Here is a 26,826-nt window from a genome sequence, read left to right as displayed (position 1 = left end):
TTTTTTTAAATAAAGTCTTTTGTTGTGCTTTTATATCAAATAAACTATCTGTGTTGTGTGTTTTTATATGAGTAGAGGGACGCATTTGGTATGATTACAAAATTTTATTGAAATGTTAAGTTATACACTTAAATATTTTCCTTGGCATAACATCAGCTCCCGTGTAAAGAAGAAAGAAGACAATGTTTTGATACTGTTCTCAGCTCTTGACTCAAACAGCGACACAGACATTTAATGTTAAATGAACATAAAAGTATTTTCTTCCCGTTACTGGAGGTGATATTCTACATGTGCATTAATGAACATCCCGAACATTCCGAGGACAGCAGGCACGTTTCTATTTCAATTCCAACAACCTCACTTGGCTGGAGCTGCAGAGTGCGACAGGCTGCTGCTGTTCGATAACACAATCGCAAGAGATAAACGAAGATCAGTCATTTTCAGCTGCACCGACTCTTAAAACAATGAAGCGTCCAGCTGATCACAGCTTGTCTGTGGCCAAAGACCACAAGCGGCTGTAAGTCTGTGTTAAACTCATGTTTCCTCACTTCTAGCCAGTTCCAAGTGCAGATGGGAGTCGCACTGTATTCTAGAACCTGGCTTCATTATTAAGTCCCAAATAGGTTTTGGTACACTAAAAAAAATTAAAAGATAAGATAAAGATAAGATGCAAAAATAAAAAATGTTCATGTTTGTAGCTGGAAGAAAATAAGCAGATGACAGAATCTGTATTCGGGAGAAACTGTGCTTTGTGATCAGAACATCTGAGCTCCTCTGAAGTGACTTTGAGACGGTTTGGGAAAGCAGCCAAAATGCCACGACCCAACCTGACGTGACATTACCACTAATACGTTGCAAGACGGACACACACCCAAAGTGCGTTAGACAAGAAAACACTGACACTGACACTCTCTTCTTTGTGCGTTCATTAAAACAGACCAGATCCCAGAAAGCTGATCCTGGAGCTTCACTGACCCCAACTTAAACATTTCCCCAGTCAACATCAGGGGGATGGGAATCACTTTCCTCCAGAGCTTCCCAGCAGGAACCTGCAAAGGCATGAGAGACACTTTTATATTAGTCTGAATCACAATGAGGACCCATATGGGACAGGTTATCAGACTTGTATTCACTCTGGACTTCAGCGTGCAGCTCAATAGATCTGAAGAAAACAACACATTGAGCACTATGTTTAAAGTCTCCTGTAAAAATAAAGATAATGTTGTGACGCTAAAGCTCATCAGAACTTGGAACAGGTTTTCACACTCTGTGTAAAGTGGAGTAAAGGATGGACGTTTTTAGCTTCTGGGGAGTTTGCTGACAGGTTACAGATTCAGTACTGTTGTACACACACAACCTTAGAACTTTTTAGTAGAGCCGTCTCTCAACATGTAGGACAAACTGAACGCATGAAATAAGCTGACTTCCTGTGCAACTGACTTCAGTGTTCCTGTTATTTATTTGTACACTGCACTATTTCTATTTTTCCTTTGTTGTTTCACTTTATTTTTTGAACTATCTTTTATCTCTTCGTAATATACTTTATTATTACCTTATTGGATTTCAACATTCTGAAAAAAAAAAAAAAAAACCCAAGCAGGAGAACACCTCAAGTTTGGTTCTATGCTCTTTATACAATAATAATAAAGGCTTCTGATTCTGATTTGAATTGTATTAAAAGGTGGGACCAATGTGTGCCTATGTCGACGCCGTGTAGCACTGTGTAACTCACCACTCTGCTCTGGCCTGACCAGCCTCTCTTCTCACGAGCCTTTTCTTGTCATCCAGAGGTTGAGCCAGCCCTCGCAACACTCGGGCCCGGAAGGGCAAAACCTGCAGACGTTCAGAAGAAATGCTGTACTTTCAAAAACATCACTGATAGACGGCTCCCATCATTAAGTCAAGAGATTAAATTCGCAGCAACAAACTGCAGAGTTTGATTAATAAAGGGGGAAACCATCTTCGAGGAGGAAACGTGTTGGGAGCTCTACCTCATGTACAGGAAACAGTGAGATGGCGCTGATGCACTGCAACGAGGTCATCCTGACACTCTGAAGAAGAGAAGAGAAGAGAAGAGAAGAGAAGAGAAACAGGCTTCTGTCAATGTCTCAGCAAGTGCACTGGTGGATGCTGTTGGTTCCAAAAGTTACAGAGTGGTGTTTTCACTGATTGGCAAATCCATGCAGACAATGCAAACATGCAGCACTAAGAGCTTGAAATGGTAAAGCGGTGAAATACTGAGGACAAATGACCCAGCAAGTGCAACACAACAATGCAGTGGAGACGCAGAGTCGAAGCTGTGGAGCAGCACAGGGATCCTGTTCGAATTTTTTAAAATGAATTATTTTAAATCCAGGTTAAAGAGTCTTCTTTTCTCTTGTGCTTATAATTGGGTACTTTTGTTTATCATCGAATATTTTATTATCTTTTTATTTCTATTCTTTATTACTGGACTATTTGTGCTTTTAATCTGTCTTTTTTTCTCTGCATTTTGTCTTTGAAGACTGTATTCGTTTTTTAAATGCTTTTAAAATGTTTGAACTTTTTAATGATGTAAAGCACATTGAGTTGCCTTGTGTATGAAATGTGCTGTATAAATAAAGCTGCCTTGCCTTGCCTTGCCTTGCCTATAAGAACGTGAGTGCACACAAACACTTTGATATACATGAGTGACTGACCATTGCTGGACTGGTGGTGAGGGCCAGCAGCCTGCTGACCAGAGCCTCCAGCTGCTGGATGAGGACCTTGGGCGGGTCGACGAGGACGGGCTGCAGGCAGGACAGGGTGGAGAGCTGGACGCCCTGGTCGGGACAAGACAAGGCCTCCAACAGCAGCGCCAGGAGCTGGACACAAACGACAACAGCAGAACTTATACACAATATTGCTCGTGAGCGACGGGGTCTTTGTCCTTTTCAAAACTGTTTTGATTTTGTTTGAGGTTTTTAGCAGGGAACTGACCGCCGGGAGCTCCGTGACCTGGACCTGCTTGGGCAGCTTGTTGATGATGTTCGACAAGGCCTTCAGGTAGTTGGGCTTCTTCTCTGTAAGGAGGCAGACAGTGATCACGGTGAGTGAAACAGCTGTACATAAATGACATGCTGGACGTTGCAGGACATATTCGATGATTTAATACTCACAACCTCAACTTGCAGACACGATTAAAGGTCCAGTGTGTGAAATTTGGCTTGATTTATGATTTTTATATTGGTAAAAGATGATCATACTGCCCATAAATACATAAATAAAAGTTTATACTCGCAGTACAATAAAAGTCATTTGGTCTTCCTCCCCTTACAACAGTTCTCACATATACACAAGAATACACGTAGAGCAATAAGAGCTTGCTCCTCGTTAGCTGCCATCTTCTTAAGGAAGCTCGGCCCACCTGACAGACACTAAATATGAAACGTGCTGTCAGCTGAGCTTCCTTAAAGATTTTACACACTGGACCTTTACTGCATTTGCACTGCTTTCAAGTGATGCGAGTTTTCATCTGCCAATTTGCAATAAATAATAAGAACATCAACGCATTACTCCAGCATCGTTAACGCCCTGATGACAGCGCTCCCTCCAGGTCGGTACCTTGCGGTGCGGTGTTGAAGCCCTCGACCAACTTGGCTGCGTTCTCGCTGAAGAAGCGCTGGCGGTACATGATGCGGACGTCGGCGTGGCAGCTGCGGTTCAGCACGTCGGCAGAGTCGTTCATCAGCAGCGAGAACCCGTCCGCTGCCATGGGCCCCAGCACAGCGTCGTCCAGCATGGAGAAGAACTGCCGAGCCATTGCGGGGAATGGGAGGTCATTCGGGGTCACACTGGGTTCGAGTTGCACGTGTGCAGAATAAATCAGGATTGACAATCGCATATTTTACCTTGTCAGTCAGCTGCTTGGTCAGAGGGTGGTACCTGAGGAGCAGAGCCTTGGCCACCTGGACAAGACAACTGTATTACACTGCTGCATCTATGTGTGTTTGTGAAGCAACGAGTTCTCACTTTGTTACACAGACAAATGACACTTTTTATGGCAGTCAAACTAAAACATCTCACTCTTTATGTACTAGGAAAGGAAAAACTTTAGTTTAATGTCAACAAAGCTTTACAGCATAGGTGCCAAACTCTGGCCCGCAGTGGAATTATATTTGGCCCGTGAGGCAATATTAAATTACTACTAGAGCTGGCCCGCTGGTATTGTACATGTAGCGCTAATACCACAAATCCCAGAATGCTCTGCTGGTATTCTGGCAGACTAACTCACTTAAACAGACTATAAGTAACGTTTTCATCATGCGCTTTGTCTTGAAACTCCAAGGCATGTGCTTGAATGGCTGCGTGTTCATTGAAGGACATTATTATTAGTTAATTGGTTTATTATTGCTATTTCATTTTAAAATGTTTCCAGAAAAATTGTTCTTGGGAAATGATTCTAGTTCCCGCTGTGTGAACAAGCAACAAAGTGGGACTTCTTCTAATAGTTGTCGGAACTGTAAAATAGCATCAGTAGTTTAAAAGCAATTAACAAATTTAACAATTTACCACAAAAAAATAATAAACTCTGCGTCTCTTACCCAAACCATGAGGGTGAAGGCTTGGGTACGGACGGCTGAAGACGGAGACTCCAGCTCGCAGCAGACTCTCTTGGTTGTGTTCTGGATGAGCTTGTCGAGAGAATCACCTGAAGAAGAAAGAAACGAATCACGAATCATGAATCACGAATCACGAATCACGAATCATCTCTTTTCTCAGGCTCCACACGAACCAGGAGGAGATTTTAGGAGGAAACCCCCCCCCCCGCATAAAAACTGACCCTGCGGTTTCTTATTAACCAGGCCGGCGAAGCACTTTGCGGCGGAGGTGTAGGACAGTCTGTGCTCACACGTGCAGCTCATCTCCTCCAGCTGTGACAGCAGCTGCTCCGTCCGCGGCACTTCCACCTGGTCAGGAGGGAAACAGCAGCTCTCAACACTGACACACTGCAATAATACGACTCGCAGGCTGTGGTGGGGAGCTCTGAGGACTCACATCGCGAGGTAATGAACACACACAGGCCATCAGCAGGCAAACCAGCTGGGACAAGTGCTGGGACTCCCCCTGCTGCTTCTGAGGAGAATGACACGTTTTTAAAACAATTTTTTTCAAGGACGTCACTAAGAATTTACTCATAATTTAATTATTATCCCTCACTTCTTAAGAGATAAACTATATTAAAAGCAAGAAAGTAATACAAAGCAAAATGCATACAAATAATGTCTCATTTGTATGCGTTTGTATTTTACTGTGCTGGGTCAGCTCGCTTATCTGCAGCCCAGCAGGCCCTGAACAGCGTGTCAGAATTTGATAAGCTGACCAGAGGTGACTTTCAAAGCCTCGGACATGCTGAGTCGATTCACTTTTTGAGACACTAGAAAAATACCATCAGGATACACAACCAGGCTTTGATCAATTGTTCAACATTATCCTACAAAATAAAAGAAAGAAGATCAATGGGATGCATTTTGTTTTGGGAAAATGGCAAAAACCGCTGCATTATCCTCTGAGAGACTGCACGCTGCCAACAATACAACTTGCAAAATCAGTCATTTGCACACAGACCTTGAGCAGCTGCAGCTGTGCGGGGAAGGAGTTGTCAGGTAAGAAGGAAACGTCACCGTCCAGGTAGAGAGAGACGGCCCTAGACGCCATCTGACCTGCCAACCTGAGCACGTGGGACAGGAAACCGCACGTACGTTAACAAAACCAGGGAGACTGAGCAGCTATGAAAGGTGAGAATTAAAGGTCCAGTGTGTAAAATTTGCTCTATATTGCTCTATGTATGTTCTTATATACAGGAGAACCATTCAATGGCTAGGAAAACCAAATGACTTTTATTGTGTACGCTTTTATCAATGTATTTATGGGCAGTATGTCAAGCTTTTACCAACGCAAAAATCATAAATCAGGCCAAATGTTACACACTGGACCTTTAAACCTGAGATCCAAAAGAATTATCTTTTAAAATTAGAATACAGAGGACCAGTGTGAGAGTGACACAGTGTTTGTACTGACGTGGGCTGCAGCCTGGAGCAGGACGCGCTGATGACTGACACCAGAGCGCACAGGACCACCTCCTCCAGCAGGGGGCTGCCACCAGCAGAGGAACCTTGGCCTGCAAAAACCAAAAGCAAAGAGGCGCTCAGTAGATTCTCTAGGTTTTGTGTTTGTGAACCTTAACGGAAGCCAAAGTTAAGAGGTTGAGAGGCAGTTGGAAAAGAGACGGACTGCTGGGCGCTCACCCTGCAACGCGGCCTGCAGTGCCAGGGACAGCAGGCGCGGGATGATGATGTCATGGAAGCATCGACCGGTCTCCTCCGTGTCCTTGGCCTGCTCGGCTATCCTCTGGAGGCTGCGGCACGTCAGCACCACCACGTCCAGCGAGAAACCAACACTGCCTGAAGCGACAGCCAGCAACAGCAGCCTTCACCCCACACATTCCAGCACTCATTTATCCAGTTGAGAACTCGACAACAACCGACGCAGCTTTGCGGAAATGGGGCCAAACGTCACAATGTGTGTGTATTTTGGCTGCACTAACAAAACATATGTGCATACTTTTACAATTTATAACCTGTGTGATTCATTTCACACTCAAGTTATGTGCGAATGAATGGCCGCGTCCTCATTGGCTACCTGTGTGTGCTGAGCTGAGGACCTCCAGCAGGACGGGGGTGCTCTCCTGGACGACGCTGGGCTGAGAGGACACAGCAGCCAGGGCGGACAGACACCGCAGTCGCACTGCATGATGGGAACGCTGCTCCGATTCCACTTTGTTGTTGTCTTGGTCCATGGGCTCTGTGGGGGGAGGGGAGAGGAGTTCATGATTCCCAGGTGGTGCTTAAACTGTTAACGGAGGTGGAAGGAAAAATAATTGTTGTTTTCATTTGAAATGTACACTGCCTGGCCAAAAGAAAAGTCGCCACCAAAAATAAAGGTCACACACTCTAATATTTCGTTGGACCGCCTTTGGGCTTTGATCACGGCACGCATTCGCTGTGGCATTGTTTCCATAAGCTTCTGCAATGTCACAAGATTGATTTCCATCCGGTGTTGCATTCATTTTTCACCAAGATCTTGCATTGATGATGGTGGAGTCTGACCGACCGCAAAGCCTTCTCTAGCACATCCCAAAGATTCTCAATGGGGTTCAGGTCTGGACTCTGTGGTGCTCGATCCATGTGTGAAAATGATGTCTCGTGCTCCCTGAACCACTCTTTCACAGTTTGAGCCCGATGAGTCCTGGCATTGTCATCTCGGAATATGGCCGTGCCATCAGGGAAGCAAAAATCCATTGACGGAAGAACCTGGTCATTCAGTATATTCAGGTAGTCAGCTGACCTCATTCTTTGAGCACATACTGTTGCTGAACCTAGACCTGACCAACTGCAGTAACCCCAGATCATAGCACTGCCCCCACAGGCTTGTACAGTAGACACCAGGCATGATGGGTGCATCACTTCCTCTGCCTCTCTTCTTACCCTGATGCGCCCATCACTCTGGAACAGGGTACATCTGGGGAAAAGGCTTCGATTTGCTAGGGAGCATGCAGATTGGATTTTGGAGCAATGGAAGAACTTCATGTGGTCTGATGAGTCCAGATTTATCCTGTTCCAGAGTGATGGGGGCATCAGGGTAAGAAGAGAGGCAGGTGAAGTGATGCACCCATCGTGCCTAGTGCCTACTTGTACAAGGTGGTACAGTAGGCGACATTAATGCAACACTGGATGGAAATCAATCTTGTGACATTGCAGAAGCTTATTGAAACAATGCCACAGCGAACGCGTGCCGTAATCAAAGCTAGAGGCGGTACAACGAAATATTAGAGTGTGAGACCTTTATTTCTGGTGGCAACTTTTTTTTTGGCCAGGCAGTGTATATGTACAGTATATTCAAAAAGTTTTTTCTGAATGGACATAATAAAAAAATACTTTACCCCAATTTTTTTTTTCACCTAACGCCTGGTGTTCACTCACCAGTAAACATCTCCTTCTTTAGTCTTGGAATCAGTTTGGTGATAAAGGCTGCAGGGTGAAACTCTGCCAGAGCGCCCACACACTCGACAACAGCATAACTGAAAACACACAGGCTGGAGTTACATTTAGTTCAACAGAACAGAATGGTTTAGACTTCGAAAAAGGTCCGAGACAATGCAAAATCCACTGCCAGGTCCAGTGTGTAAAATTTGGCTTGAGTTATGATTTATTTTATTGGAAAAAACTTAACAAACTGCCCATATGTGCATTAATGAAAGTGTAGACTGGCAGTCAGGTGGGCTACCTTACAGATTTTACACACTGGACATTTAAGTCTGGTCAGGCAGTTGCACAGGACTCTAAGTGTTTGCGAGCAGACGAGGACCTGACTGCGTCGTCCTCCTCAGTCAGCAGCAGTCTGGTCAGGTGATCCACAGCCAGCTCGATGTCGGAGTCCAGCAGCAGACCTGAGAGACGCAAGAGGCTCCGTCACCATTTGAGCGGGAGCGACAGTTTTCCCAGTGCTGTGCGGGTTCACCGCGCTCCACTCACCCGTCTGCTGCGCCAGCAGCGCGAGCACGGACGTGGCCGTGACCTGCAGACTGGCGTTGGTGTCCACCAGAGCGGAGAAGACGATGCTGCACAGAGACGGACGGAAGGCGGCAAACACGTTCTCCTCTGCCGAGGGAAAGAAGAGGAGCCGCCGTGAGACGACAGGTCAGACGAGCCGGTCGAGGAGGTCAAAGTGAAACTCACCGCTCTGAGGCGACGAGCCGTTCTTCACCGACAGGATGAATTTTTGAACGACTTCCAGTAACGTTCGCCGATTTGAGCACTGCAAACACAGAAGTTTTCCCGCGTCATTCCCAACACTGGAGCTTCCTCCCGGTCAGAGGACTTGGACAAACGGTTGGTTTCTCCGGCTTACATGTGATCTGTTGTTGTACTGCTCCACGAGCAAGGGCACCACAGCGGCCGTCACGATGTGGCTCGCCCTGTTGGAGGCGCTGCAGGCGGCTTGGAGCAGCTTGGCGCTGGGCCACACCAGCTTCAGGTCGGGCTCACACAGGTGGTGTTTGCAGTCTGCGACGACACGGAAAGAAAAAAGAAACACGGCCATTGGAAATATTCAGAAGTGAAGCCAATCTGGGTTAGTAAACACACTCAACTTCAATAGGAGTTATCAGCCACCTTCCTGTAGCTCCTTCAATCCAGCCGCTCAAAATGAATAAAAACAAAAACTGCCTCTGCTACAAAGTACTGTTCACTGCTACTGGGTTTTTGTACTGCTACACACAAAAACCCAGATGAAATCCTTCCTGATCCACTAGGAAGCAAAAACATAGCAACTCGGCTGTGGTTGAACTTCAGTTTCCAGGCCAGACTATCATTTACATACATGGTGTCACTTCTTCTTCTGTGGTTAGCACCTGTCATTTTCTGTTTTTGAATACTGGTTATTCAAAACCAAGAATGGTCAAGAATGCTCCAGACATGAGCTTTTCCAGAAGAATGTGTGAGACTTCTGACTCAGATGACATGACAGCGATGAAGTCAAGTATCTGTAGAAACTCATTCTCAGCACCAGAATGTGTTTTCAAGCGGGCAGATTTTTCTATAGATGAAATTTCAATGAAATTGCCACAAAGACAAAGAAAATAAAGATTCACTTTAATTACTTTAAGTTAGTGTATATCAACCACGTTAATAAGACTTTACTGTTTACTGTACAACCAACCCGTTCAAATGGTAGAAGGCAGCAGACTGTGGTAACATTTCCTGCCTCTCTGTTGACATGCAGCAAAGCCACAGGTGTGACGCTGCCTTCTGCTACCTCACCGTCACTCTGCAAAAAATTAACCTGATTGGCCATGCACCCCCAAAATAAGCTATTTATTTATTTTGTGTGTGTGTGTGTGTGTGTGTGTGTGTGTTAATAAGCTTATGTTGACTTAGTCCCACCATTGAGAATGAGCTCTAGGAAGGTGTGGAGGAAGTCGTCGGAGTCGGAGCTGAGGACTGAGCGAGAGAGACAGGAAGTGATTGCGGTGAGAGCTGCGAGGCCCGCCGACTCGATCTTCTCACTCGACGTCTGAAACACCTGGAGGGAAAGAACAGGGGAGAGTTCATGAGTGAAAGCACAGCATCTGTTGTCTAGTGGCTGTAAACAGGCTGTTTGGTGAGGATCTCTAGAGGATTTTGGCTCAGTACAGTAATCATGCCTGGCTCCTCTACTGAAAACTGGGAAAAATAAACAGGCAAAAAGGGCAATATTTTAAAAACGGTGAATAAGATGAATACTGATTCACTAATTGTCCTTCTCGGATGTAAAATGTAATAATAAAATAGAGTTTAAACCTCCCCAGGTGGAAACACACACCATAACGACAGTGTTGAATTGCACACTGGATTCAAACATAGTTCAACGCTTTGTGTAAACATTTGTCAAGCTGACCTCCCTGCGCAGCGATGCCCACAATCCTTCCAGGAAGTCAGCCAAGTCCTTGTGCTCATAATGTGACACACAAGCAGTCTGAAGGGGAAAAAACAGAAGTGCGGTCACAAATTAGAGGCAGGTGGAACATTTCCAGTGACGCACTGAGACTCTGTTGGTCGCTGCTCTGATTTACTGCTCTTCTTAATGGAACGTCAACAATAGATCATCCACATTAAAAAAAAAAAAAAAAAGCATATGAACTGAGATGTTTTTACCAAAGTCTGCAGCGAGTCCAGCTTTGCACTCTGAACATCTGAATCCAGCTTTTCGATGATGAGCGGCAACAGAAACTGCAGTAAAACACCATCAAAGCACATTTAGACACAATTTCCATGTCACACACACACACACACACACACACACACACACACACACACACACACACACACACACACACACACACACACACACACACACACACACACACACACACACACACACACACACACACACACACACCTCAGCAAACTTGGGCGTCCCAGCGAGGGCGTCCCTGAGCGTCTGGATGAGCTCCTCCTTGGTGATGCCGTGCGGGTCGTTGGGAGGCTGAGACGAGACAAGAAGAAGAAGAATTCATGAAGAAAGATGCTCTACAGCCATTCACTTAACATGAGGCTGGCTGTCAAGTGAATTCCAGAGAAAATCATAATTCTGAAAGTATTTCTTGGGAAAAGATTCACACTGGGGATGTTCCAAAAAACATGTGTTTGGTTGTAGTCAGGTGACTATTCATCATATCAGACACTTTTGCCAATGAACATACAGTACATAGTTTACATAGTGTTAATATCTTATTATGATCTTATACAATATTAACACATTTCATTAACACACTAGTCGGAGTTCTGAAATCATAAATTCAAAGACAAAAGATTTCAAAAATTGAATTTTACTTAAAAAAAAAAAAAAAGACACTCAGTATCTGCTTCCGAGCTATAAAACCAGAATCATTTTAAATTTGGTAACCCAGTTTCAAAAGGTGAGGTACACAGATCCTGTGTTGGCAACAACACACCATCTGCTGTGCTCTCCGTTTACATCAGGCCTCATGCAAAAACAGCTGAGCGCAGACTCACGGGTGTGAAGTCGATGGGGAAGTAGCACGATGTCACTTCGAATAGCTCCTCTGTGAATTTACCTGAGAGAGAGTGGACGGTGTGTTAAAGGGGCAAAACGCAGACGTGGGATTGGTTGGTACACGAGGATCAGAACGCTTTGGCTCTTACCGAGATCGTAACCTTGCTGGATGATGTTCCTGGCGGCCTGGAAGGCCAACAGCAGGTTTCGGGGGTCCCGCTCTCCATCCATCGACTGGACAAAGCCGAACACAAAGTCTGCGCCCAGACCTTTCAGTTCTACTCACAGAAACAGACATACAGACACACTGTCAGGGTTTCTAGTTGTGGTTCTTCGCTTCCTGTTGTACGTGATTCTTTCAAACTTTTACTTGAGTTTAAGAGATTTATCTAAACTTTCTAAAATGTGGAGCAACCAAAGCAAAGATTCCTGCCAGTGCACTGACTGTTTGCACACAGATTACTGTTGGAAAAAACTGGCTGAGGGAATTATTATGCATTTTGCATAGCGTGGGACCTTGAAACAGCAGGACACAGAGGAGGAACATGCAGACAACATGTTGATTACAAGGTTGATAAGACTTTAAATGCCCTCAGGTGAAGTTCTCTGAATCAACCCTAATCTTGGGCTCCCTGCAGAACTGCCAGTCACTGTGACCTGCAGCTGTTCACGGAGCAGCTGGGAATCGGATCAAATCCTGGGGTTTCTTCTTCTACCTGCTTCTCGGCTCTCCATGAGGTTGATGAGCATGTTGTAGACGCACGCTCTCTCTGCCAGCATCAAGGACTGCAGAAGAAAAAAAAAGGAGCCCCGATTAGATTTTTTTCTCTCCTCGCAATGCACGGAGAAAGTTATGAATTGGAACAATAAACGTAAAGGCAGAAAAGGTCTACACAACTCAGCTGAGGCAAACGCACAAGCTTTGCCTTTGCAATGCATCAGTTCGTGACTTTATTACTTATGTGGGATTACACCTTCTCAAGTCAAACATCCTGCTCCCACCTGAACGTGAACATCCTGGAACAAAGCCCTCAGCATGGACACAGCTGAACCGGGGGGCAGCGCTGTACATTTTGTCTGGGAGACAGCAGAAGAAAAGACGTATGAGTCGCCAAAATCAAATACGCAACGTTGTTACAGAATCCCGAGCCCAAACTGAAAGACATTTCCATGCGAAGACAGTCAGTTTGCAATCTCACACAGTAGGCTTCTGATACACAAGTACTGCAAAAAAACACTCACCAGAGCTTTCAGCCCTCGCAACACAGGCGGCGTGACAACGTAATGGTCTTTTAGGCGATTTTCATAGAAAGCAATCAGCACTTCCACTGCACGGAGAAGAGACACATCAGTCTTAAAGGGAACAGGATCAATATCCTGGAGGAGGGACAGCGAAATCGTTACCTTCTCGCTCATTTAGAGCTGCGTGGCACTCTTGCAACACTTCAGAGAGGAGCTGGACTCCTCTGGCTCGGGTGCTGGGCTGGGAGCTGGTCAAGCTCAGCCTGCAGCAGGGTGATGAAGCAAATCATTGACATCGTCAAGAATTAAAGCTGCACTACGTCATTTTTAAGTTAATTGTTAATTGTTGAGGTAGAAAAATGGGACGGAGCCGATTTATGACAAGAAAACCTGAAGTGAAGGAGATTTTCATGATATGCTGTCCGTTATTTGTGAAAAAGCAGAATGTCGTCACGTGGATGTAAAAGTAAAGCGGGGCCATACTACAAAATAAAATTCCAACGTCATAATGGTGTTTCAGTGCGAATTCTTACCCCAGTGCTTCCACAAGCTGCAGGATTGTGAACTGTCCATCTTTGACACCTGAACAAAAAAAAAACGAGTAAAACTGAACCAAGCTCGAGCAACAAACAAAGCGACAACGCACGCAAAGTTAAGAATTATACATATTTTTTTAAGTCCCGTTCTTTTGGTTTATTTTACGTAAACGTGAGAAGAAGCATCGGCGGAGTTCAAAGGTACAGAGTTCAATGACAGGATGCTTTCCATTGAGGGGACTCAAGCTAGCAAACGACATGCGGCGAAAAGCCAGCTAAAGCGACACAGAGTCTTGCTATCGGACTGCTGACAGCACAGCAGTGCATTACAGATGTGCTCGGTCTGTCATTCTAGCAGAGAAAACGAGCGATTCAGCGCCACAAAGTGCGTTATTGTCTCCTTCAAGCCGCCGCAACCGCGGACGGGATGTTAACGCGCTAAGTTAGCTTGTTGACCATCCTGTCTCGTTGCGCATCCTTAAGCAGCTGCGAAACAACCCCAGAGGCTTTTCTGCCAAACCAGACGAATTACAAAATGGTCGCGAGGGTCGACGAAGTCGTCTTTACCGGCTGCAGTGTCTCCAGCCTTGCTGTCCTGTAATCCAGAGACATATTCCTCCACCAAAGACAGCAGCAGAGCACTGTCAGCAGCCATCGTGCCGTTAAGGCGGTACTGCGCATGCGCGGAAAGTTAGGTAAACTGTAGAAAGTGATGGATAATGCAAAAAAACAAAACAAAAACACTTTAGCTTAAAAGCACTGTTAGCGAACACCCAAGTTATGGAAATTTAAATAATAAAAACAAAAAATCCGGCAAACGTGCAGCTTAGAAACACCAACTGCTTGCTTAATAACGAATCTAATGGAACGACTTTAGTTTACTGGCGCTGCCTTCACGAACTTCCCGAATTTTCATACACCCAAAAGTGCACAAGTTTCTAAAGGTGGAATTCTCCGTAACATTCTCTGTGGATACGCTGACAACGAGGCACATTTGGCTTCCTATTAAAGTTGTACGTCAGTTAAAAGAACAGCGTTTATATAATATTCTGATGATGTAAAAACACCGGCATTCCTGCCGCGCGTCACACCCCACCTCCCCACCTCGGTGTCGTTTACCCCAGTTTGTCCCTTCGCAACGCGTTTCTTCCTGACGCAAGGCAATCCAACACGAGCGTTGCCTGCTAACGCGCAGGCGTCGAAAAAAGTTCGGAGGCGCTAGCTCAGCTGCTAGTCACCTTTCAGCAGTGCAGCGGCGGTACCGACCGGGGCTTTAAACGAAGAAAAGGAAACATAAACAAACTGCAAAGAGGGCCAAAGACTACAAGCAAGCAACGCGCCAAGTGAAAGAAGACGGCGTGACGCGGAATATCTCCTCTACATGGTGGACTTTTGTTACGTTTACGGGAATATCATGGGAGCACGAGTGCGCGCAAGTTGTGTGTTTGATGATGTTGTGTTGCTAGCCTTGTTGGCCCTGTTAGCCTGTTAGCGAGGAAAGGTGCGCGCCGCTTTGGCGACGACTCTTCTAGACGGCAGCATCCGAGGGACGGCTCGTCGAAACGTTAGGGGGACTGGTTATGCTCACGCCGCCGGCGAACACTGCGTCACGGCCTTTTAAAGTGTACGGTGGCACGGTGTGGGTGATTGGTCTGCCAAACTCCTGCAGCGTAAGTACGGGCCACGGGCTTTACATCTTCTGGGGGTCTTTTTGTTTTTTTGTTACACTTCTTCTTCTTCGTTAAACGCAGCCGCTTGGCGCAGATCACGGCTTATATGCGGGATTTCCCCCCCCCCCCTGCAGCTGCGGATGACGGTTTGCCAGTCGTCGGGACCACTTCGTAAGTCTTCGCCTGTGATGCCCCCCCTGCTCAGCTAGTACACCGTGTGAGAAGAGGTCTTCACCCCCCAACCTCCGACCATGGGAGGGTGTATGGGAAGATACCTGGAGAGCTGGGACGATGCGCAGAGCCGAGGATCGTCCCGAAACGGCGGTCGAGGAGGTGAGGCCGAAGTTCACGATTTCTCCTTTATTCTGGCGAGTTACATCGCAGAGATCACGCGAAATCATTCGGATTGTGACATCGAATCCACACTGTGTTGGCTTTTGCCACGATATTGTGCGCATATGCCAGTTCACCTGTTGCTCACCAAACTCACAAAGGTGTCCATGCCTATTTCAATACTGCAACCCAAACGGATGCATCTCATATCACCGCACGTGACGGGGTTCATCATCACTAAATCGCCGTGTTTGCCGATAACCTTGTTATGCAGTTGGATCGCCGAGCCTTTGAGTGTGAAATCTCACTTGTTGATCTTGTCAAGTTTCAGTCTGCGTTGTTCTCATTAGTTTTTCTGATGCATCACTTGTGTCGTGAAGAAAACGGTGAGAGCCCGTTTTGAGCTTCCCTGAAAAGCCGTAGAAGAGGAAGAAGTAGAGGCTTTGTGGTTGCCAGTAAAAGATGAGTGTGGATCGCTGTCGTAGCAGCGGTGCCATCAGAGCTGATTGTCATTTTCACAGTAGGGGGGGAGAGCAAAGAACACGGCTTCAGTCTTTCCATGGTGGAATGTTTTTGCTTTACTCTTCATGACTAATTTTGGCAAGAATTTGGTTGAGCAAGGTTGCATTTTGCAACTTTCCACCGGACGGTGATGCGTGTCTGGTGTTGTGTTGTTTCAGCAATTAAATGTGGATTCACTGGCAGTGGAAGAAATGATTTGCCCGCTTTGAGTTTGATAGACAGTTGTCCAGTCACCAGTCGTAATCAGCAGTTACAAGTTGATTGTCCTCCTTTCTGAACATTCTGTCTGAAGCCATCAGAGCTGGGAAATGTACCATCTACTCTATCTGCTCTTTTTAAAGCCAACTATGATGCCTGTCATCTTTGATTGGGAGCCAGTGCAGCAGCAGCCAGTATGTGATGATATTGTCTGTTATCTAGCTGAGAGTCTCTGATTGGCCCTTGAGTGACTGTGAAGGGAAATTGGTGCGGCTGTATGTAAATGCAGTGGTGTGCCTTTGTGCTGATTTTTTTTTAATGAACTACTTAAATTTGAAGTCAAGTTTGTTGTGTTTGTATGGCGAGACAGAAAACAAACAACCAAACTGGGAGCGTCCATTTCTTGAGTTGGGAGAATTCCTTGCTTACTATGCCAGCACTTATCCTGTGGCGTAACACCAGCGTGCTATTTTAAATCCAGAAGCAAGGCACATTCTGCTTTCCTCACTGGTTTCTGCCAAATTGATCTCCTCCAGTCTACACCTACATCATGCTCAAGTGCAACCAGGGCAGTAATTACCTTGCCTAGCAGTTTCAGGGCTCACACTTAATCCCACATCTCCGAGCCTCTTGGAGCGCCGTGCTCTCTTTGCCATGCTAACGTGAGAGTCTCATTGCCATGAACGCATCTCGCCGTGGTTTCAGTGGCGGAGAGGACGACCAAACAGAAAGTTGTGCTTTCTGCAAATGGACAGTGGGCACGGGTACGATGACTCAATCACTCTCAGAAGGAGAACTGAACACCTGGTGTTTACCTTCTGTCCTGTGAACATGTTTCTACTCATCCTGGTAAACATTTTCATGGTGCCGTTTTACTCTCTGGGTTTACTTTCTGCTCGTGTTTCATGGCAACACATTCAGATGACTGTTTCAGCTTTTAGATTGGATGGATTCGTAACGAGTAGCTGTGGCTGTGAATCATGGATTCAGCATCTCTCGAGTTCCGACCGCCCCTCACAGTTCTACTGGACAGGCTGTAGATCGGGCATGAGCAAACTACGGCCCGGGGGGCCAAATGCGGCCCATTAAGCTTTTTAATCCGGCCCGCCAAAATTGATGAAATGATATTGATGGTAAGTCATAAAATAGCTGTATTTCACCAGTTTCTTCAAAGAGCTAAATACCGTTGATCTTCAAAGACACATTTTGTTGTAACTTTGCGTTTGTTTGTTTTCAGTTGACACTACTGTACATTTTTCTATATATCCCATGATATATTGTTTCCTCCTATGAGGTGGGTCACCAAAACCCTCCATCCATCTGCTCCTGCTCCGGCCCCTCGGTCACATTTTACAACCCATTGTAGCCCACAGGACAAAAAGCTTGCCCACCCCTGCTGTAGATTGATGGTGGCTGTTGCAAACTCAGGTACAGAGTGGACCCTCCGGACCCCAGCGCGTTGTGGGAAGTAGTTTGTAACTTGGATGAGTCATGCAGCTTCGACACAAACGTCGTTTGTGTCTTATTTCCTAAGTGTCACTTCCAGCGTATGCGCAGCATGTAGTTTTTGCAAGGTCTGCGCCCTTCATTTCCTCTCATTATAGTCCATGGAAAGTTTCTCCAGTCCCCTCTGTTGCCGGAATGTCTCCAGTTGACATCAAGGCAGGGCATTTTTTAGCATTGACTTCAGCTTTGTGCAATAATGTCCGGAATTTAAAAAGCACCGCAGCTTTAATCCAAAATCGACATCTGACATTAATTATCTGCCTCAGAATATGTCATATTTTTTTTAGATCTATAATCTATCTCCCTTGGGCCCAGCAACATTACAGATGCATTGGCTATTTCAAATTGAAGCCATCAAAGCAGAGATTCCCCTGGCGAGGCTGCGTCTCGGGGTGATTTCCCACCCCAGTGATCGGAACCAAGAGGCTGTCTTCCATCAAAAAGGGCATGTCACGTCCTGTCCTGCTGCACTGCTGCTCTGCTGCACTGCTGCACTGCTGCCTGGCCTCTATATTGGGATACACCCTTAAACCGGCAGCCACCCAGAGGGCAGATATCACAAACAGACCAGGCTGTTGTACTTCCCATTCTCTAACTTTTCCCCTTTGAAATGCGGGGTATGTGATTGAGTTGTCGACGAGCGAGGAACATTTTCTTTTCTTTTTCCTCCTGGCTGACTTCCCTCAGTAGGTGATGTCACACAGAGGTTTAACTCTTCACCGTGTGTGTCGGCTCAAAAGCCTCTCTGCTTCTCCACCAACCTGATGGAAACGGATCACGTTGCCTTTCGACAAGACCGCTGGAAGAAAAATAGGATACATGCAAAAACCGTGTTTGAGATGTCCTTGTTTTTCCTTTCCTTGCTTTGTTAATGGTGCAAACGATCTTCCGTGCACTGTATTGTCTGCGCCTGTCACTGGAGGCGGCGCTCTGGGCAGGATGCTGCTGCTGCTCTTCTCTGCAGTGCTGCTCCTCGTGACGCCGGCCAGCTCTGTCGGGGTTTTTTTTTTCGGTCCGTCTGTCACCTTTTCATCCTTTCTTGTTTCTTGACGCGGAGCAACCAAAACGCTTCCACAGGTTTGATTTCAAACTTGCTGGAACGCTGGCGGTTGAACGGACTTTCGTTAACTAGTTCTTCCTTGCGACGCCTGGAATCGTTGAGCTGGATGTGCTTAAGCCTTAACGTGATGACAGGCACACAATGCACTGATGGCACAAGGTGCTCCCACTTCCTTCTGTTCTGCTCTGCTTGACGGGTAAACATTAGAGCCGACAGTGTTTCAGCAGAAAATAGCTGTTTAAATAAAGACTTTTTTAAAAGAATTCCTTGGATTTTTTTTTTTCCAGTTTTTCCTTCTTTCTAAAAAGTGAAACGTCTTTCCTGTCAGTTAGATGATATCAGACCAGAATCCAGCAGAAACTCAACAGAATCGATGCTATTGGCATCCATAAAAAAACAAAAACAAAACAACAACTAAAAATACTATTAAGAGAATCGCATAATCATCTGCAATCATCTGCAATCACTTCAAATTAGATTCTGTTATCGTTGACGTTGCAACCTGATTTTCATTTTACCATTTTGTTTTTAAACTGTACCTGGCAGTGTTTTTGCAAAAGCTACTGGAAACCCAGTCACACACAGTCTCTCTTGGCCCGGCTCAGGTTTAACAGAACGCACCATCCATCCAGCACTTGAATGGCTCCGCTGCTCTTCTTGACTAATGTCTGACTTTTTAGGAGGAAAACACAAACTGCTCTGAGCGCTCGTGATGGCCAGGGGCACGCAAGTGGCTGTTAAACGTCTTTAAAAGCAACATTATGTGTCACAGCTGAGCGGTTAATCCCGTAAGGGCCACCTCTGTCTCGTCTGGCCCGTGTTGTTTTGCATGGTGCCTGACGCAGCATCAGAAAAAAGAAAGGCAAAAAAACAGAAACGTGTTTATGGCACGTCTCATGAAGCGGTGGTCGGAGATCACCTCATCACACGGCACCTGCTTTTATGAGTCCAGCTGGGTCGGGGAAAAAAAATGAACCACCCTGATATTGCTTCATTTGTCTGCTATGCGTTGCTTCATGCCGCTGTTTTTGTGGGCTTCAGCTGCGTCTGGAAGGAGGCCTTTGCAAGACGAACATGGTTAAGTAACAAACTTTGCAGAGCGCGTCCTGTTTCTTCAGCCACAGACAGTAAACAGTGTTCTCCTCTATCTGTGAGTAATCTCAATTATCATCGGCTCCATGTCCGCACCTTCCCAAGTGCTGGATTATGCTCGTTCTAATGAATAGTTTCGATGATTTTTTATCTAATCTGTATTCAATTATTCAGTATCAGTGCCGCCAATTATCAGCACGCGCACGAGGAGTCGGAACAAGTTGAACCCACCCAGAGTCCAGCCCAGTCTTGTGAACTTCCACTACTTAAGCTAAGTGGTAGCACGGAAGCCCTGTTGCTCTGCTCCAAGTGCTAATCTTACACCACCGCATGTCCTCCAAATTGCTCCTCCTCAGCCGCCTGCGCTATAAATAATTTGTTTGAAAGAAATGCAACCTCTTGGATGTCTGACTCGTCCTGTCGCGCTCTTCCTCGTCTTCTGTTCCAAACACGTTTGCCTGTAAATCCCTGCTTTGAACGTTTTTACCTCAACTGGATCGGGCCCCGGTGGACCGAGCGCTCATCCTTATTGATTTCTTGTTTTCAACGATGAAGTAAAAGAAGTAATGGTTTGCAGCGCCAGCTGTTGTGACACATGAGTCATTAATTGTCATTTCTATGGAAGCACTTGCACCTTATTTCAACACCGCTTGATGTTCGCCAGTGGGTGCGGTGTGTGTGTCCTCTGGTTGCCGGCTGACTCCTCATATACACTCGTAGCTCAGGTGTTGTTTGCTTTTTTATTGAATATCGAGAACACCATGGGAATGTTGCAGTTGGAGGTGGATATAAGCAACAGTGCCTTCATGCATTATGCAGCCTCTGTCACTGGGCTCGTCTTCGCGGTGCACGGTGACGTGTGGCACGGTGGTTCGTGCTCTCTGCCCTACTGTAGCAGCTATTGTTTGTTAGCTTGTTTTCCAAACTGTTCTTACAAGAAATTCATCTAAAATGTTCAACGCCCTGATAAGTCGGCGTAGGGCGACCGCGGCCTCGTCCTCGGTCTGAAGCAACTCTGCCACGTCGCATAGCAAACAGAAAAACGACTAACATTTGCAGGACTGAGTTGTTCACAGAATGTGAAGCCTAAATCCTCCTGGTGAATTGAATGAGGAATCAGACACTCTGTTCTGTGTCATTCTAGTATTGTATTGAATTGTTGTATTGCAGGATGTGTGTGGCTGCAGCATGGGCGATGGCCCAGAACAAATTTCTCACCACGCGAGGCAATAAAGTTTGTCTTGATCTCGATGGTGTGACATTAACACTGAAGATAACTTGGATAAACTCAGCTTAAAACCTGTAAACTACAGTTGAAGAACCGTTCATCTGTCTTATGATGTTATTATTGACTAAAATGTTGGATATTGTGAGTTGTCATTGTTGCACACCTTTTATTTATTTATATATTTTTAAAACTAGGAAGTTTGCCAACTGCCTTTGGATAATTATGCTTTTTAGCAAGTTAAGCAACTTCTTAAAACAAATAACTGTTTGGAATAGGCCAACAATTTTATTCTGCTACACCAACCTTCTGCCACTTTACCAAAAAAAACGTCAGAACTCTGCAACTGGCATATCCTCGACTTTGCAGCATGAAATTATACCTTTTCCTGAGCTTCCTCGCTGTAAATATTATATAGGGGCCAGCAGGGCCAGAGTTTATGGATTCTGAGCCCCACTGGAGCGTCTCTCCTCTGTCATTTTGCCCTCCTCCCGCTGCAGGACGTAACGAGCCCCTGAAGAAAGATCGGCCCAAGTGGAAAAGTGATTATCCGATGACCGAGGGTCAGCTCCGGAGCAAGAGGGACGAGTTCTGGGACACGGCGCCGGCCTTCGAGGGCCGTAAGGAGATCTGGGACGCCCTGAAGGCGGCGGCGGCGGCCCTGGAGAGCAACGACCACGAGCTGGCCCAGGCCATCGTGGACGGAGCCAGCATCACTCTGCCGCACGGTGAGGGAGGGCGCCGGGGCGGAACCAACCTCCTAAGCACAACCATCATCCACTTTCTTTGAATTTAGAGGCCTAGTGTGGAATATTTGGAGGTTTTGAAGAAGAAACCGCGACATCAAGTGGTTACATTTTAGATTGCGGCATCTTTCAATATAAAAATCTCAAATCAAGCCAAATATGACACGTGGGACCTTTAATAGTCCTGTTTTGCTCTTCAGGTACTTTGACTGAATGCTACGATGAGCTGGGAAACCGCTACCATCTGCCCGTTTACTGCCTGGCGCCCCCTGTCAACCTCATCTCAGAGCGCAGTGACGAGGACCCCAGCGACAGCCCCGAACCTCCTGTTGCACCCAAGAAAGAGTTCCAGCTCAAGGTACTGGCTCCGTGTGTGTGTGTGTGTGTGTGTGTGTGTGTGTGTGTGTGTGTGTGTGTGTGTGTGTGTGTGTGTGTGTGTGTGTGTGTGTGTGTGTGTGTGTGTGTGTGTGTGTGTGTGTGTGATCCCTCTCTTCCAATCGAACAGGAAGAAGCAGTGATGGCTGTTTTCGGTCAATCACTTTTGGAAAAAACACATCCCAAAAAATGGCCATGGAAAAAGTTGTAGATGTTGGCAATGTCGGCTTTTAACATTACAGTTACTTTTTTTCAGAGTTTTATGCCTCTTTTTAATTCCTCTGGCTCAGCTCGCTTGTCTTGATTGGCTGTTTGTTCGGTGCACGTGACGTGACACCGTGCAAGCTGGGCTCCTCTCTGAACACCACGCACACTGTTGGACTGGATTTTTAGTCGCAAATCTTAAACACAGCAATGTCTCCTTCGAAGGCCTTTCTGAGCGGCCTCTGATCGGACAAAATCACTCGTAACACCCCCACATCGCAGGAAAATCCGACACCACGTCGTCTGAAAACAGTAGACAATGAGGCCTCCGCTGCCCCCCCCCCCTTTCTTTTAAAGAGATTTTGAAATATATTTATTTAGAGAGAAAATGTTGGGCCTTTATTTTGCAGGACACACAATTCAATTCATCCATTTTCCATACCTGCTCCGTCCTGCACTGAGGGCTTCGGGGGTCTGCTGGAGCCTCTCTGACTCGCTGTCATAGGGCAAAGGCAGGGTGGCAGTTCATCACAAGGCCACATAAAGACAAACAACCATTCACACTCACACTCACACCTGCCGACAATGTAGAGTTCACCTTGTGTGCATGTTTTTGGACTGTGGGAGGAACCCAGAGAGAACCCAGAGAGAACCCGCACAGACCCAGGCAGAACTCCACACAGACCCAGAGAGAACCAGCACAGACCCAGGGAGAACTCCACACAGACCCAGGGAGAACCCACACAGACCCAGGGAGAACCCGCACAGACCCAGAGAGAACTCCACACAGACCCAGGGAGAACCCACACAGACCCAGGGAGAACTCCACACAGACCCAGAGAGAACCCACACTGACCCAGAGAGAACCCCACACAGACCCAGGGAGAACCCGCACAGACCCAGAGAGAACTCCACAGAGACCCAGGGAGAACTCCACAGAGACCCAGAGAGAACCCCGCACAGACCCATAGAGAACCCACACAGACCCAGAGAGAACCCACACAGACCCATAGAGAACCCACACAGACCCAGGGAGAACCCCACACAGACCCAGAGAGAACCCGCACAGACCCAGAGAGAACCCGCACAGACCCAGAGAGAACCCCACACAGACCCAGAGAGAACCCGCACAGACCCAGAGAGAACCCGCACAGACCCAGAGAGACCCCCGCACAGACCCAGGGAGAACCCCGCACAGACCCAGAGAGAACTCCACAGAGACCCAGGGAGAACCCACACAGACCCAGAGAGAACTCCACAAAGACCCAGAGAGAACCCACACAGACACAGGGAGAACCCACACAGACACAGGGAGAACTCCACACAGACCCAGAGAGAACCCACACAGACCCAGAGAGAACCCACACAGACCCAGGGAGAACTCCCTCCACACAGAAAGGCCCCAGGCTGGGAATCGAACCCACAACCTTCTCGCTGTAAAGCGACGGCGTTAACCACTGCACCACCTTGTCGTCTCCAATTCAATTCAATGATGTGATAGAAACATGATGGCATATATTAGTACAGATGGTACATATTTTTGTGGAATAAATTTGGGTCATGATCGGGGAAAAACATGTGGGTGCAGAAACTCCACTAACTGAGAAGCACTGCAGTAGGGGGTGCAGCCACCTTCAGTTACCTGCTGCAAGAGGTGAAGCCAATTCTTTGATTTCCTGCCTACTTTTTGTCTGTGTCTGTGCCACTACTACCATCACTGTCATTGCTTTCACTCTTTTCATGTCACGTTATGCCATGTGACGGTGTGCAGTGCACTGTGACTGCAGCCAATGTGCTGACGTCCACCTAACCTCCCCCAATCTGTCCCGGCCAGGTACGACTGTCCTCGGGGAAGGACCTGCGGCTCAGCGCCAGCATGGCCGACACCATCGGGCTGCTGAAGAAGCAGCTGCAGGCGCAGCACGACATCGACGCCACCCACCAGCGCTGGTTCTTCTCTGGGAAGCTGCTCACCGACAAGACGCGGCTGCAGGACACCAAGATCCAGAAGGACTTTGTCATCCAGGTCATCGTCAACCCGCAGGCGTTCCAAGACCCCAAGCTGCCGTTGCCCACCACCACCACCACCACCACCACCACCACCAACCCTGACCCAACCCCCACCCCCTCCGCCACCACCACCACCACCACCACCTCGCCTGCCTCGGAGTAGTGAAGGACGTTGCAGAGGGCTGCTGCGAGGAGAACAGCTGGAACACAAAACTTTTTTTTTTTATTTTTTTTAGCAAAAACACAAGGGAGAAACTCAGAAGCGCTGCTTCCTTTTTCTTCGACCCTGCTGGGTTTTTCTTCAAACGGAAGCTCCACTCGCCCTCTGGAGCAAAGTGCACCCTCCTAGTGTGCCGCCCTCAGGCCGTGTAGAGAACGTACACATCACATTGCAGCTCCCCCCAAACCCCAGGCTTTCTATCTGCATCGATGCCAACTAAGTGCTGATGTTGGTTCTATGGCCCGCTGGACTCTGACCTGCCCTCCCTTGTTTTTTTTTGACCCTCCGCTCAGAGGAGGAGCCTGCGTATAAGCAAACTGTCCTGTACCCCCTTGACCCCCCCCCCCTTTTATCAAGTCGACAAAGTCAACGGAGCTTTTTTTGCACATTGGAAGATTCTGACTAAACTCTTTGTGGTAGTTTGTGTGCCTTCGACGAGACGAGATGAAACAAAGAGGGTGGATGGCGTGAAAGACACTAGTTTCAACGCTGCGCTCACACGTCTGCGCTCTCCTAGAATCAGGACTCTCAGTGCTCGCTTAATCTAAGCTCTATCTGCTGCCTTTTGAAACAATGTGTGTTTGTCTACGTGCGTGCGTGCGTGTCCGTGTGCACAATATTACAGGCCACGTGACGCAGTTGTGATGACGTGGCTGCCCCGATAACGAGTCTTAACTTGGGAAATGAAAGCACCAGTGGCCGTGTGTGGAAAGGAAATACGCGTTACAAAAATAATGGACCTAATAAGTGACTTGGCAATCGCTCATTAGACGGCCAGACCACTAGGGGGCAGCGAGCAAGCCTTCTTATACTCAGTTCAGCTGCTTTCAGACAATTTTCCACATCACGTTAATGAATGTAACTCCAGCGTTCACGCGTGCTCGTCCTCCAAACGCGGTCCTGTAACTTGGAAAAAGGTGGAAAAAAAAGAACAAAACACATAATTCCTTCATGTTCTGACTGACCCTCATCACCAGCGCACAGACTGCTGCTTGTGCCCACAGCAATAAGGTGGAAGTAGCAGGAGCTGCTGGATCTCAGCGCTCATTAACTCTAGGTGTGTGCGTGTGTGTGTGTGTGTGCGCGTGTGTGTGTGCGTGTGCGTGCGTGAGAGAGAGACAGAGAGTTTTGCGGTTCGTCCTACTCGGCCTGTGAAAGACATTCTGTCACCTTGAGGGTATTTTGGATTTGACAAACCTCTGTGACGTCACTGTGATTTCACCATTTTATCTTTTTGAGCTTCAAGTCTAAAAAAAGAATTCCAATCAGACAGACTGGTAGGACTTCAAAAAAAGGCCTATCTGTCTTGTTTTTTTGCTTTTTTTATTACTCTTAGCTCCGCAATTTTATCATGTGTCTTGAAGCAGTTTCTCAAGCTTCTGGAATTGAGTTGAAATGATGTAAAACACTTGAGTGCACAGAGATGAGCAGTAAAACATCATCAAACATCTGAAATGGTGCATATCTATGTTGTGTCGGGGAAAAAGTAAAGAAATAGCTTGAACGAGTGTCGGTTTGTTGTCAAAAAATGCAAAACTGTCTTTTTCTTCTTCATACCACTCCCACCTACCACTCGGGAAAAGCATATTTCCTTCTTATTTATTCTTTTTTGCTTGCTCCACTATTATATTGTGATGGTTCTTCCTTCCCTTTTTATTCTACGGATTGATGACTTACAAAGTTTGCAGGGGCTTCCCTCTCCGGTTTGAGAGCGAGCCAGAGCAGCGTCTCGCTCCATCGTATAGGAATCTCACAAATTCCCACTTTAACCACTGTCTGTTGCTTCTGTCAGATAAATACCACTGTTTTAGTAGCACTTTGAAAGCCATGTATGTAGTATCCTGTCCTGTTTATAATTACCTTTTTTTGAGTCATTGTAAATCTCTGGATTGAGATATATAACTATTTGGTGCCCATGCTGGATTAGTCTGGGACGGGCAAATACTAACTGGGGAGTTTGACCATGTGTAGTCAATAGGCTATACGTTAGTTTTGGACCAACAGGCTTAAGAAATCCCATCACCTTCAACTGCACTTTGTTTTCAGTTTGCCTCGTCGGTCGGTTTCTCACGCGGAGCTGCTGGCGTGACTGTAGACTCTCCACCTCTCTTTCCAACAGCGTGTTAAGAATCTGAAGGTTAAACAAACAACAAAATCCATATTCTGAACATGAGTCTTGTCTGCAAGCCTGTCGCTCGAAGAGAGGACGATTGCCTCTCGCTCCGCTTCTTTCTCCCCGTCTTCATGGCCCTGTCAGATTTGGGTTGCATCCCATAATAGCTCAGGCAGTTAAAGGTTGTATATCCAGAAGTG

The 26,826-nt window shown here is 46.7% G+C and overlaps 2 protein-coding genes across 5 annotated transcripts; one reads left to right on the top strand and one right to left on the bottom strand.

Annotated features, from left to right (window-relative positions):
- Window positions 1-84: 84 nt before the first annotated feature.
- mms19 (MMS19 homolog, cytosolic iron-sulfur assembly component) lies at window positions 85-14,072 on the bottom strand. Its single transcript, XM_076034736.1, has 31 exons — window positions 13,920-14,072; window positions 13,350-13,398; window positions 12,979-13,079; window positions 12,817-12,902; window positions 12,577-12,651; window positions 12,291-12,360; window positions 11,724-11,852; window positions 11,574-11,635; window positions 10,957-11,043; window positions 10,713-10,787; window positions 10,456-10,533; window positions 9,963-10,101; window positions 8,929-9,083; window positions 8,757-8,835; window positions 8,553-8,678; window positions 8,386-8,467; window positions 8,001-8,098; window positions 6,661-6,822; window positions 6,267-6,422; window positions 6,040-6,139; window positions 5,587-5,689; window positions 5,017-5,094; window positions 4,802-4,928; window positions 4,563-4,669; window positions 3,870-3,926; window positions 3,583-3,769; window positions 2,959-3,041; window positions 2,679-2,843; window positions 1,992-2,051; window positions 1,733-1,833; window positions 85-1,049 (listed from the first exon to the last, which is right to left on the bottom strand). Exons 1-31 carry the CDS (start codon window positions 14,005-14,007, stop codon window positions 1,019-1,021), a joined length of 3,096 nt encoding a protein of 1,031 aa, XP_075890851.1. The 5' UTR covers window positions 14,008-14,072; the 3' UTR covers window positions 85-1,018.
- Window positions 14,073-14,479: 407 nt separating this feature from the next.
- Window positions 14,480-26,459, top strand: ubtd1b (ubiquitin domain containing 1b). Of its 4 annotated transcripts, none has more exons than XM_076034759.1 (5): window positions 14,480-14,736; window positions 15,157-15,355; window positions 21,459-21,686; window positions 21,905-22,062; window positions 24,118-26,459. In XM_076034759.1, the coding sequence occupies exons 2-5, from the start codon at window positions 15,274-15,276 to the stop codon at window positions 24,454-24,456; spliced, it is 807 nt and encodes a 268-aa protein (XP_075890874.1). In that variant the 5' UTR covers window positions 14,480-14,736; window positions 15,157-15,273; the 3' UTR covers window positions 24,457-26,459. The 4 variants fall into 4 exon arrangements, with proteins under 4 accessions (XP_075890874.1, XP_075890873.1, XP_075890869.1 ...); XM_076034758.1 differs by having other exon boundaries at window positions 15,104-15,355; XM_076034754.1 differs by having other exon boundaries at window positions 14,480-15,022; window positions 15,104-15,355.
- Window positions 26,460-26,826: the final 367 nt, after the last annotated feature.

Source organism: Nelusetta ayraudi, unplaced genomic scaffold (assembly GCF_046127955.1).
Source record: "Nelusetta ayraudi isolate G7.1 ecotype Tasmania unplaced genomic scaffold, CSIRO-AGI_Nayr_v1 ptg000042l, whole genome shotgun sequence".
Classification (NCBI taxonomy): domain Eukaryota; kingdom Metazoa; phylum Chordata; class Actinopteri; order Tetraodontiformes; family Monacanthidae; genus Nelusetta; species Nelusetta ayraudi.
Note: the sequence above shows the minus strand (reverse complement) of the source record. Positions and strands in the feature narration are given on the sequence as shown.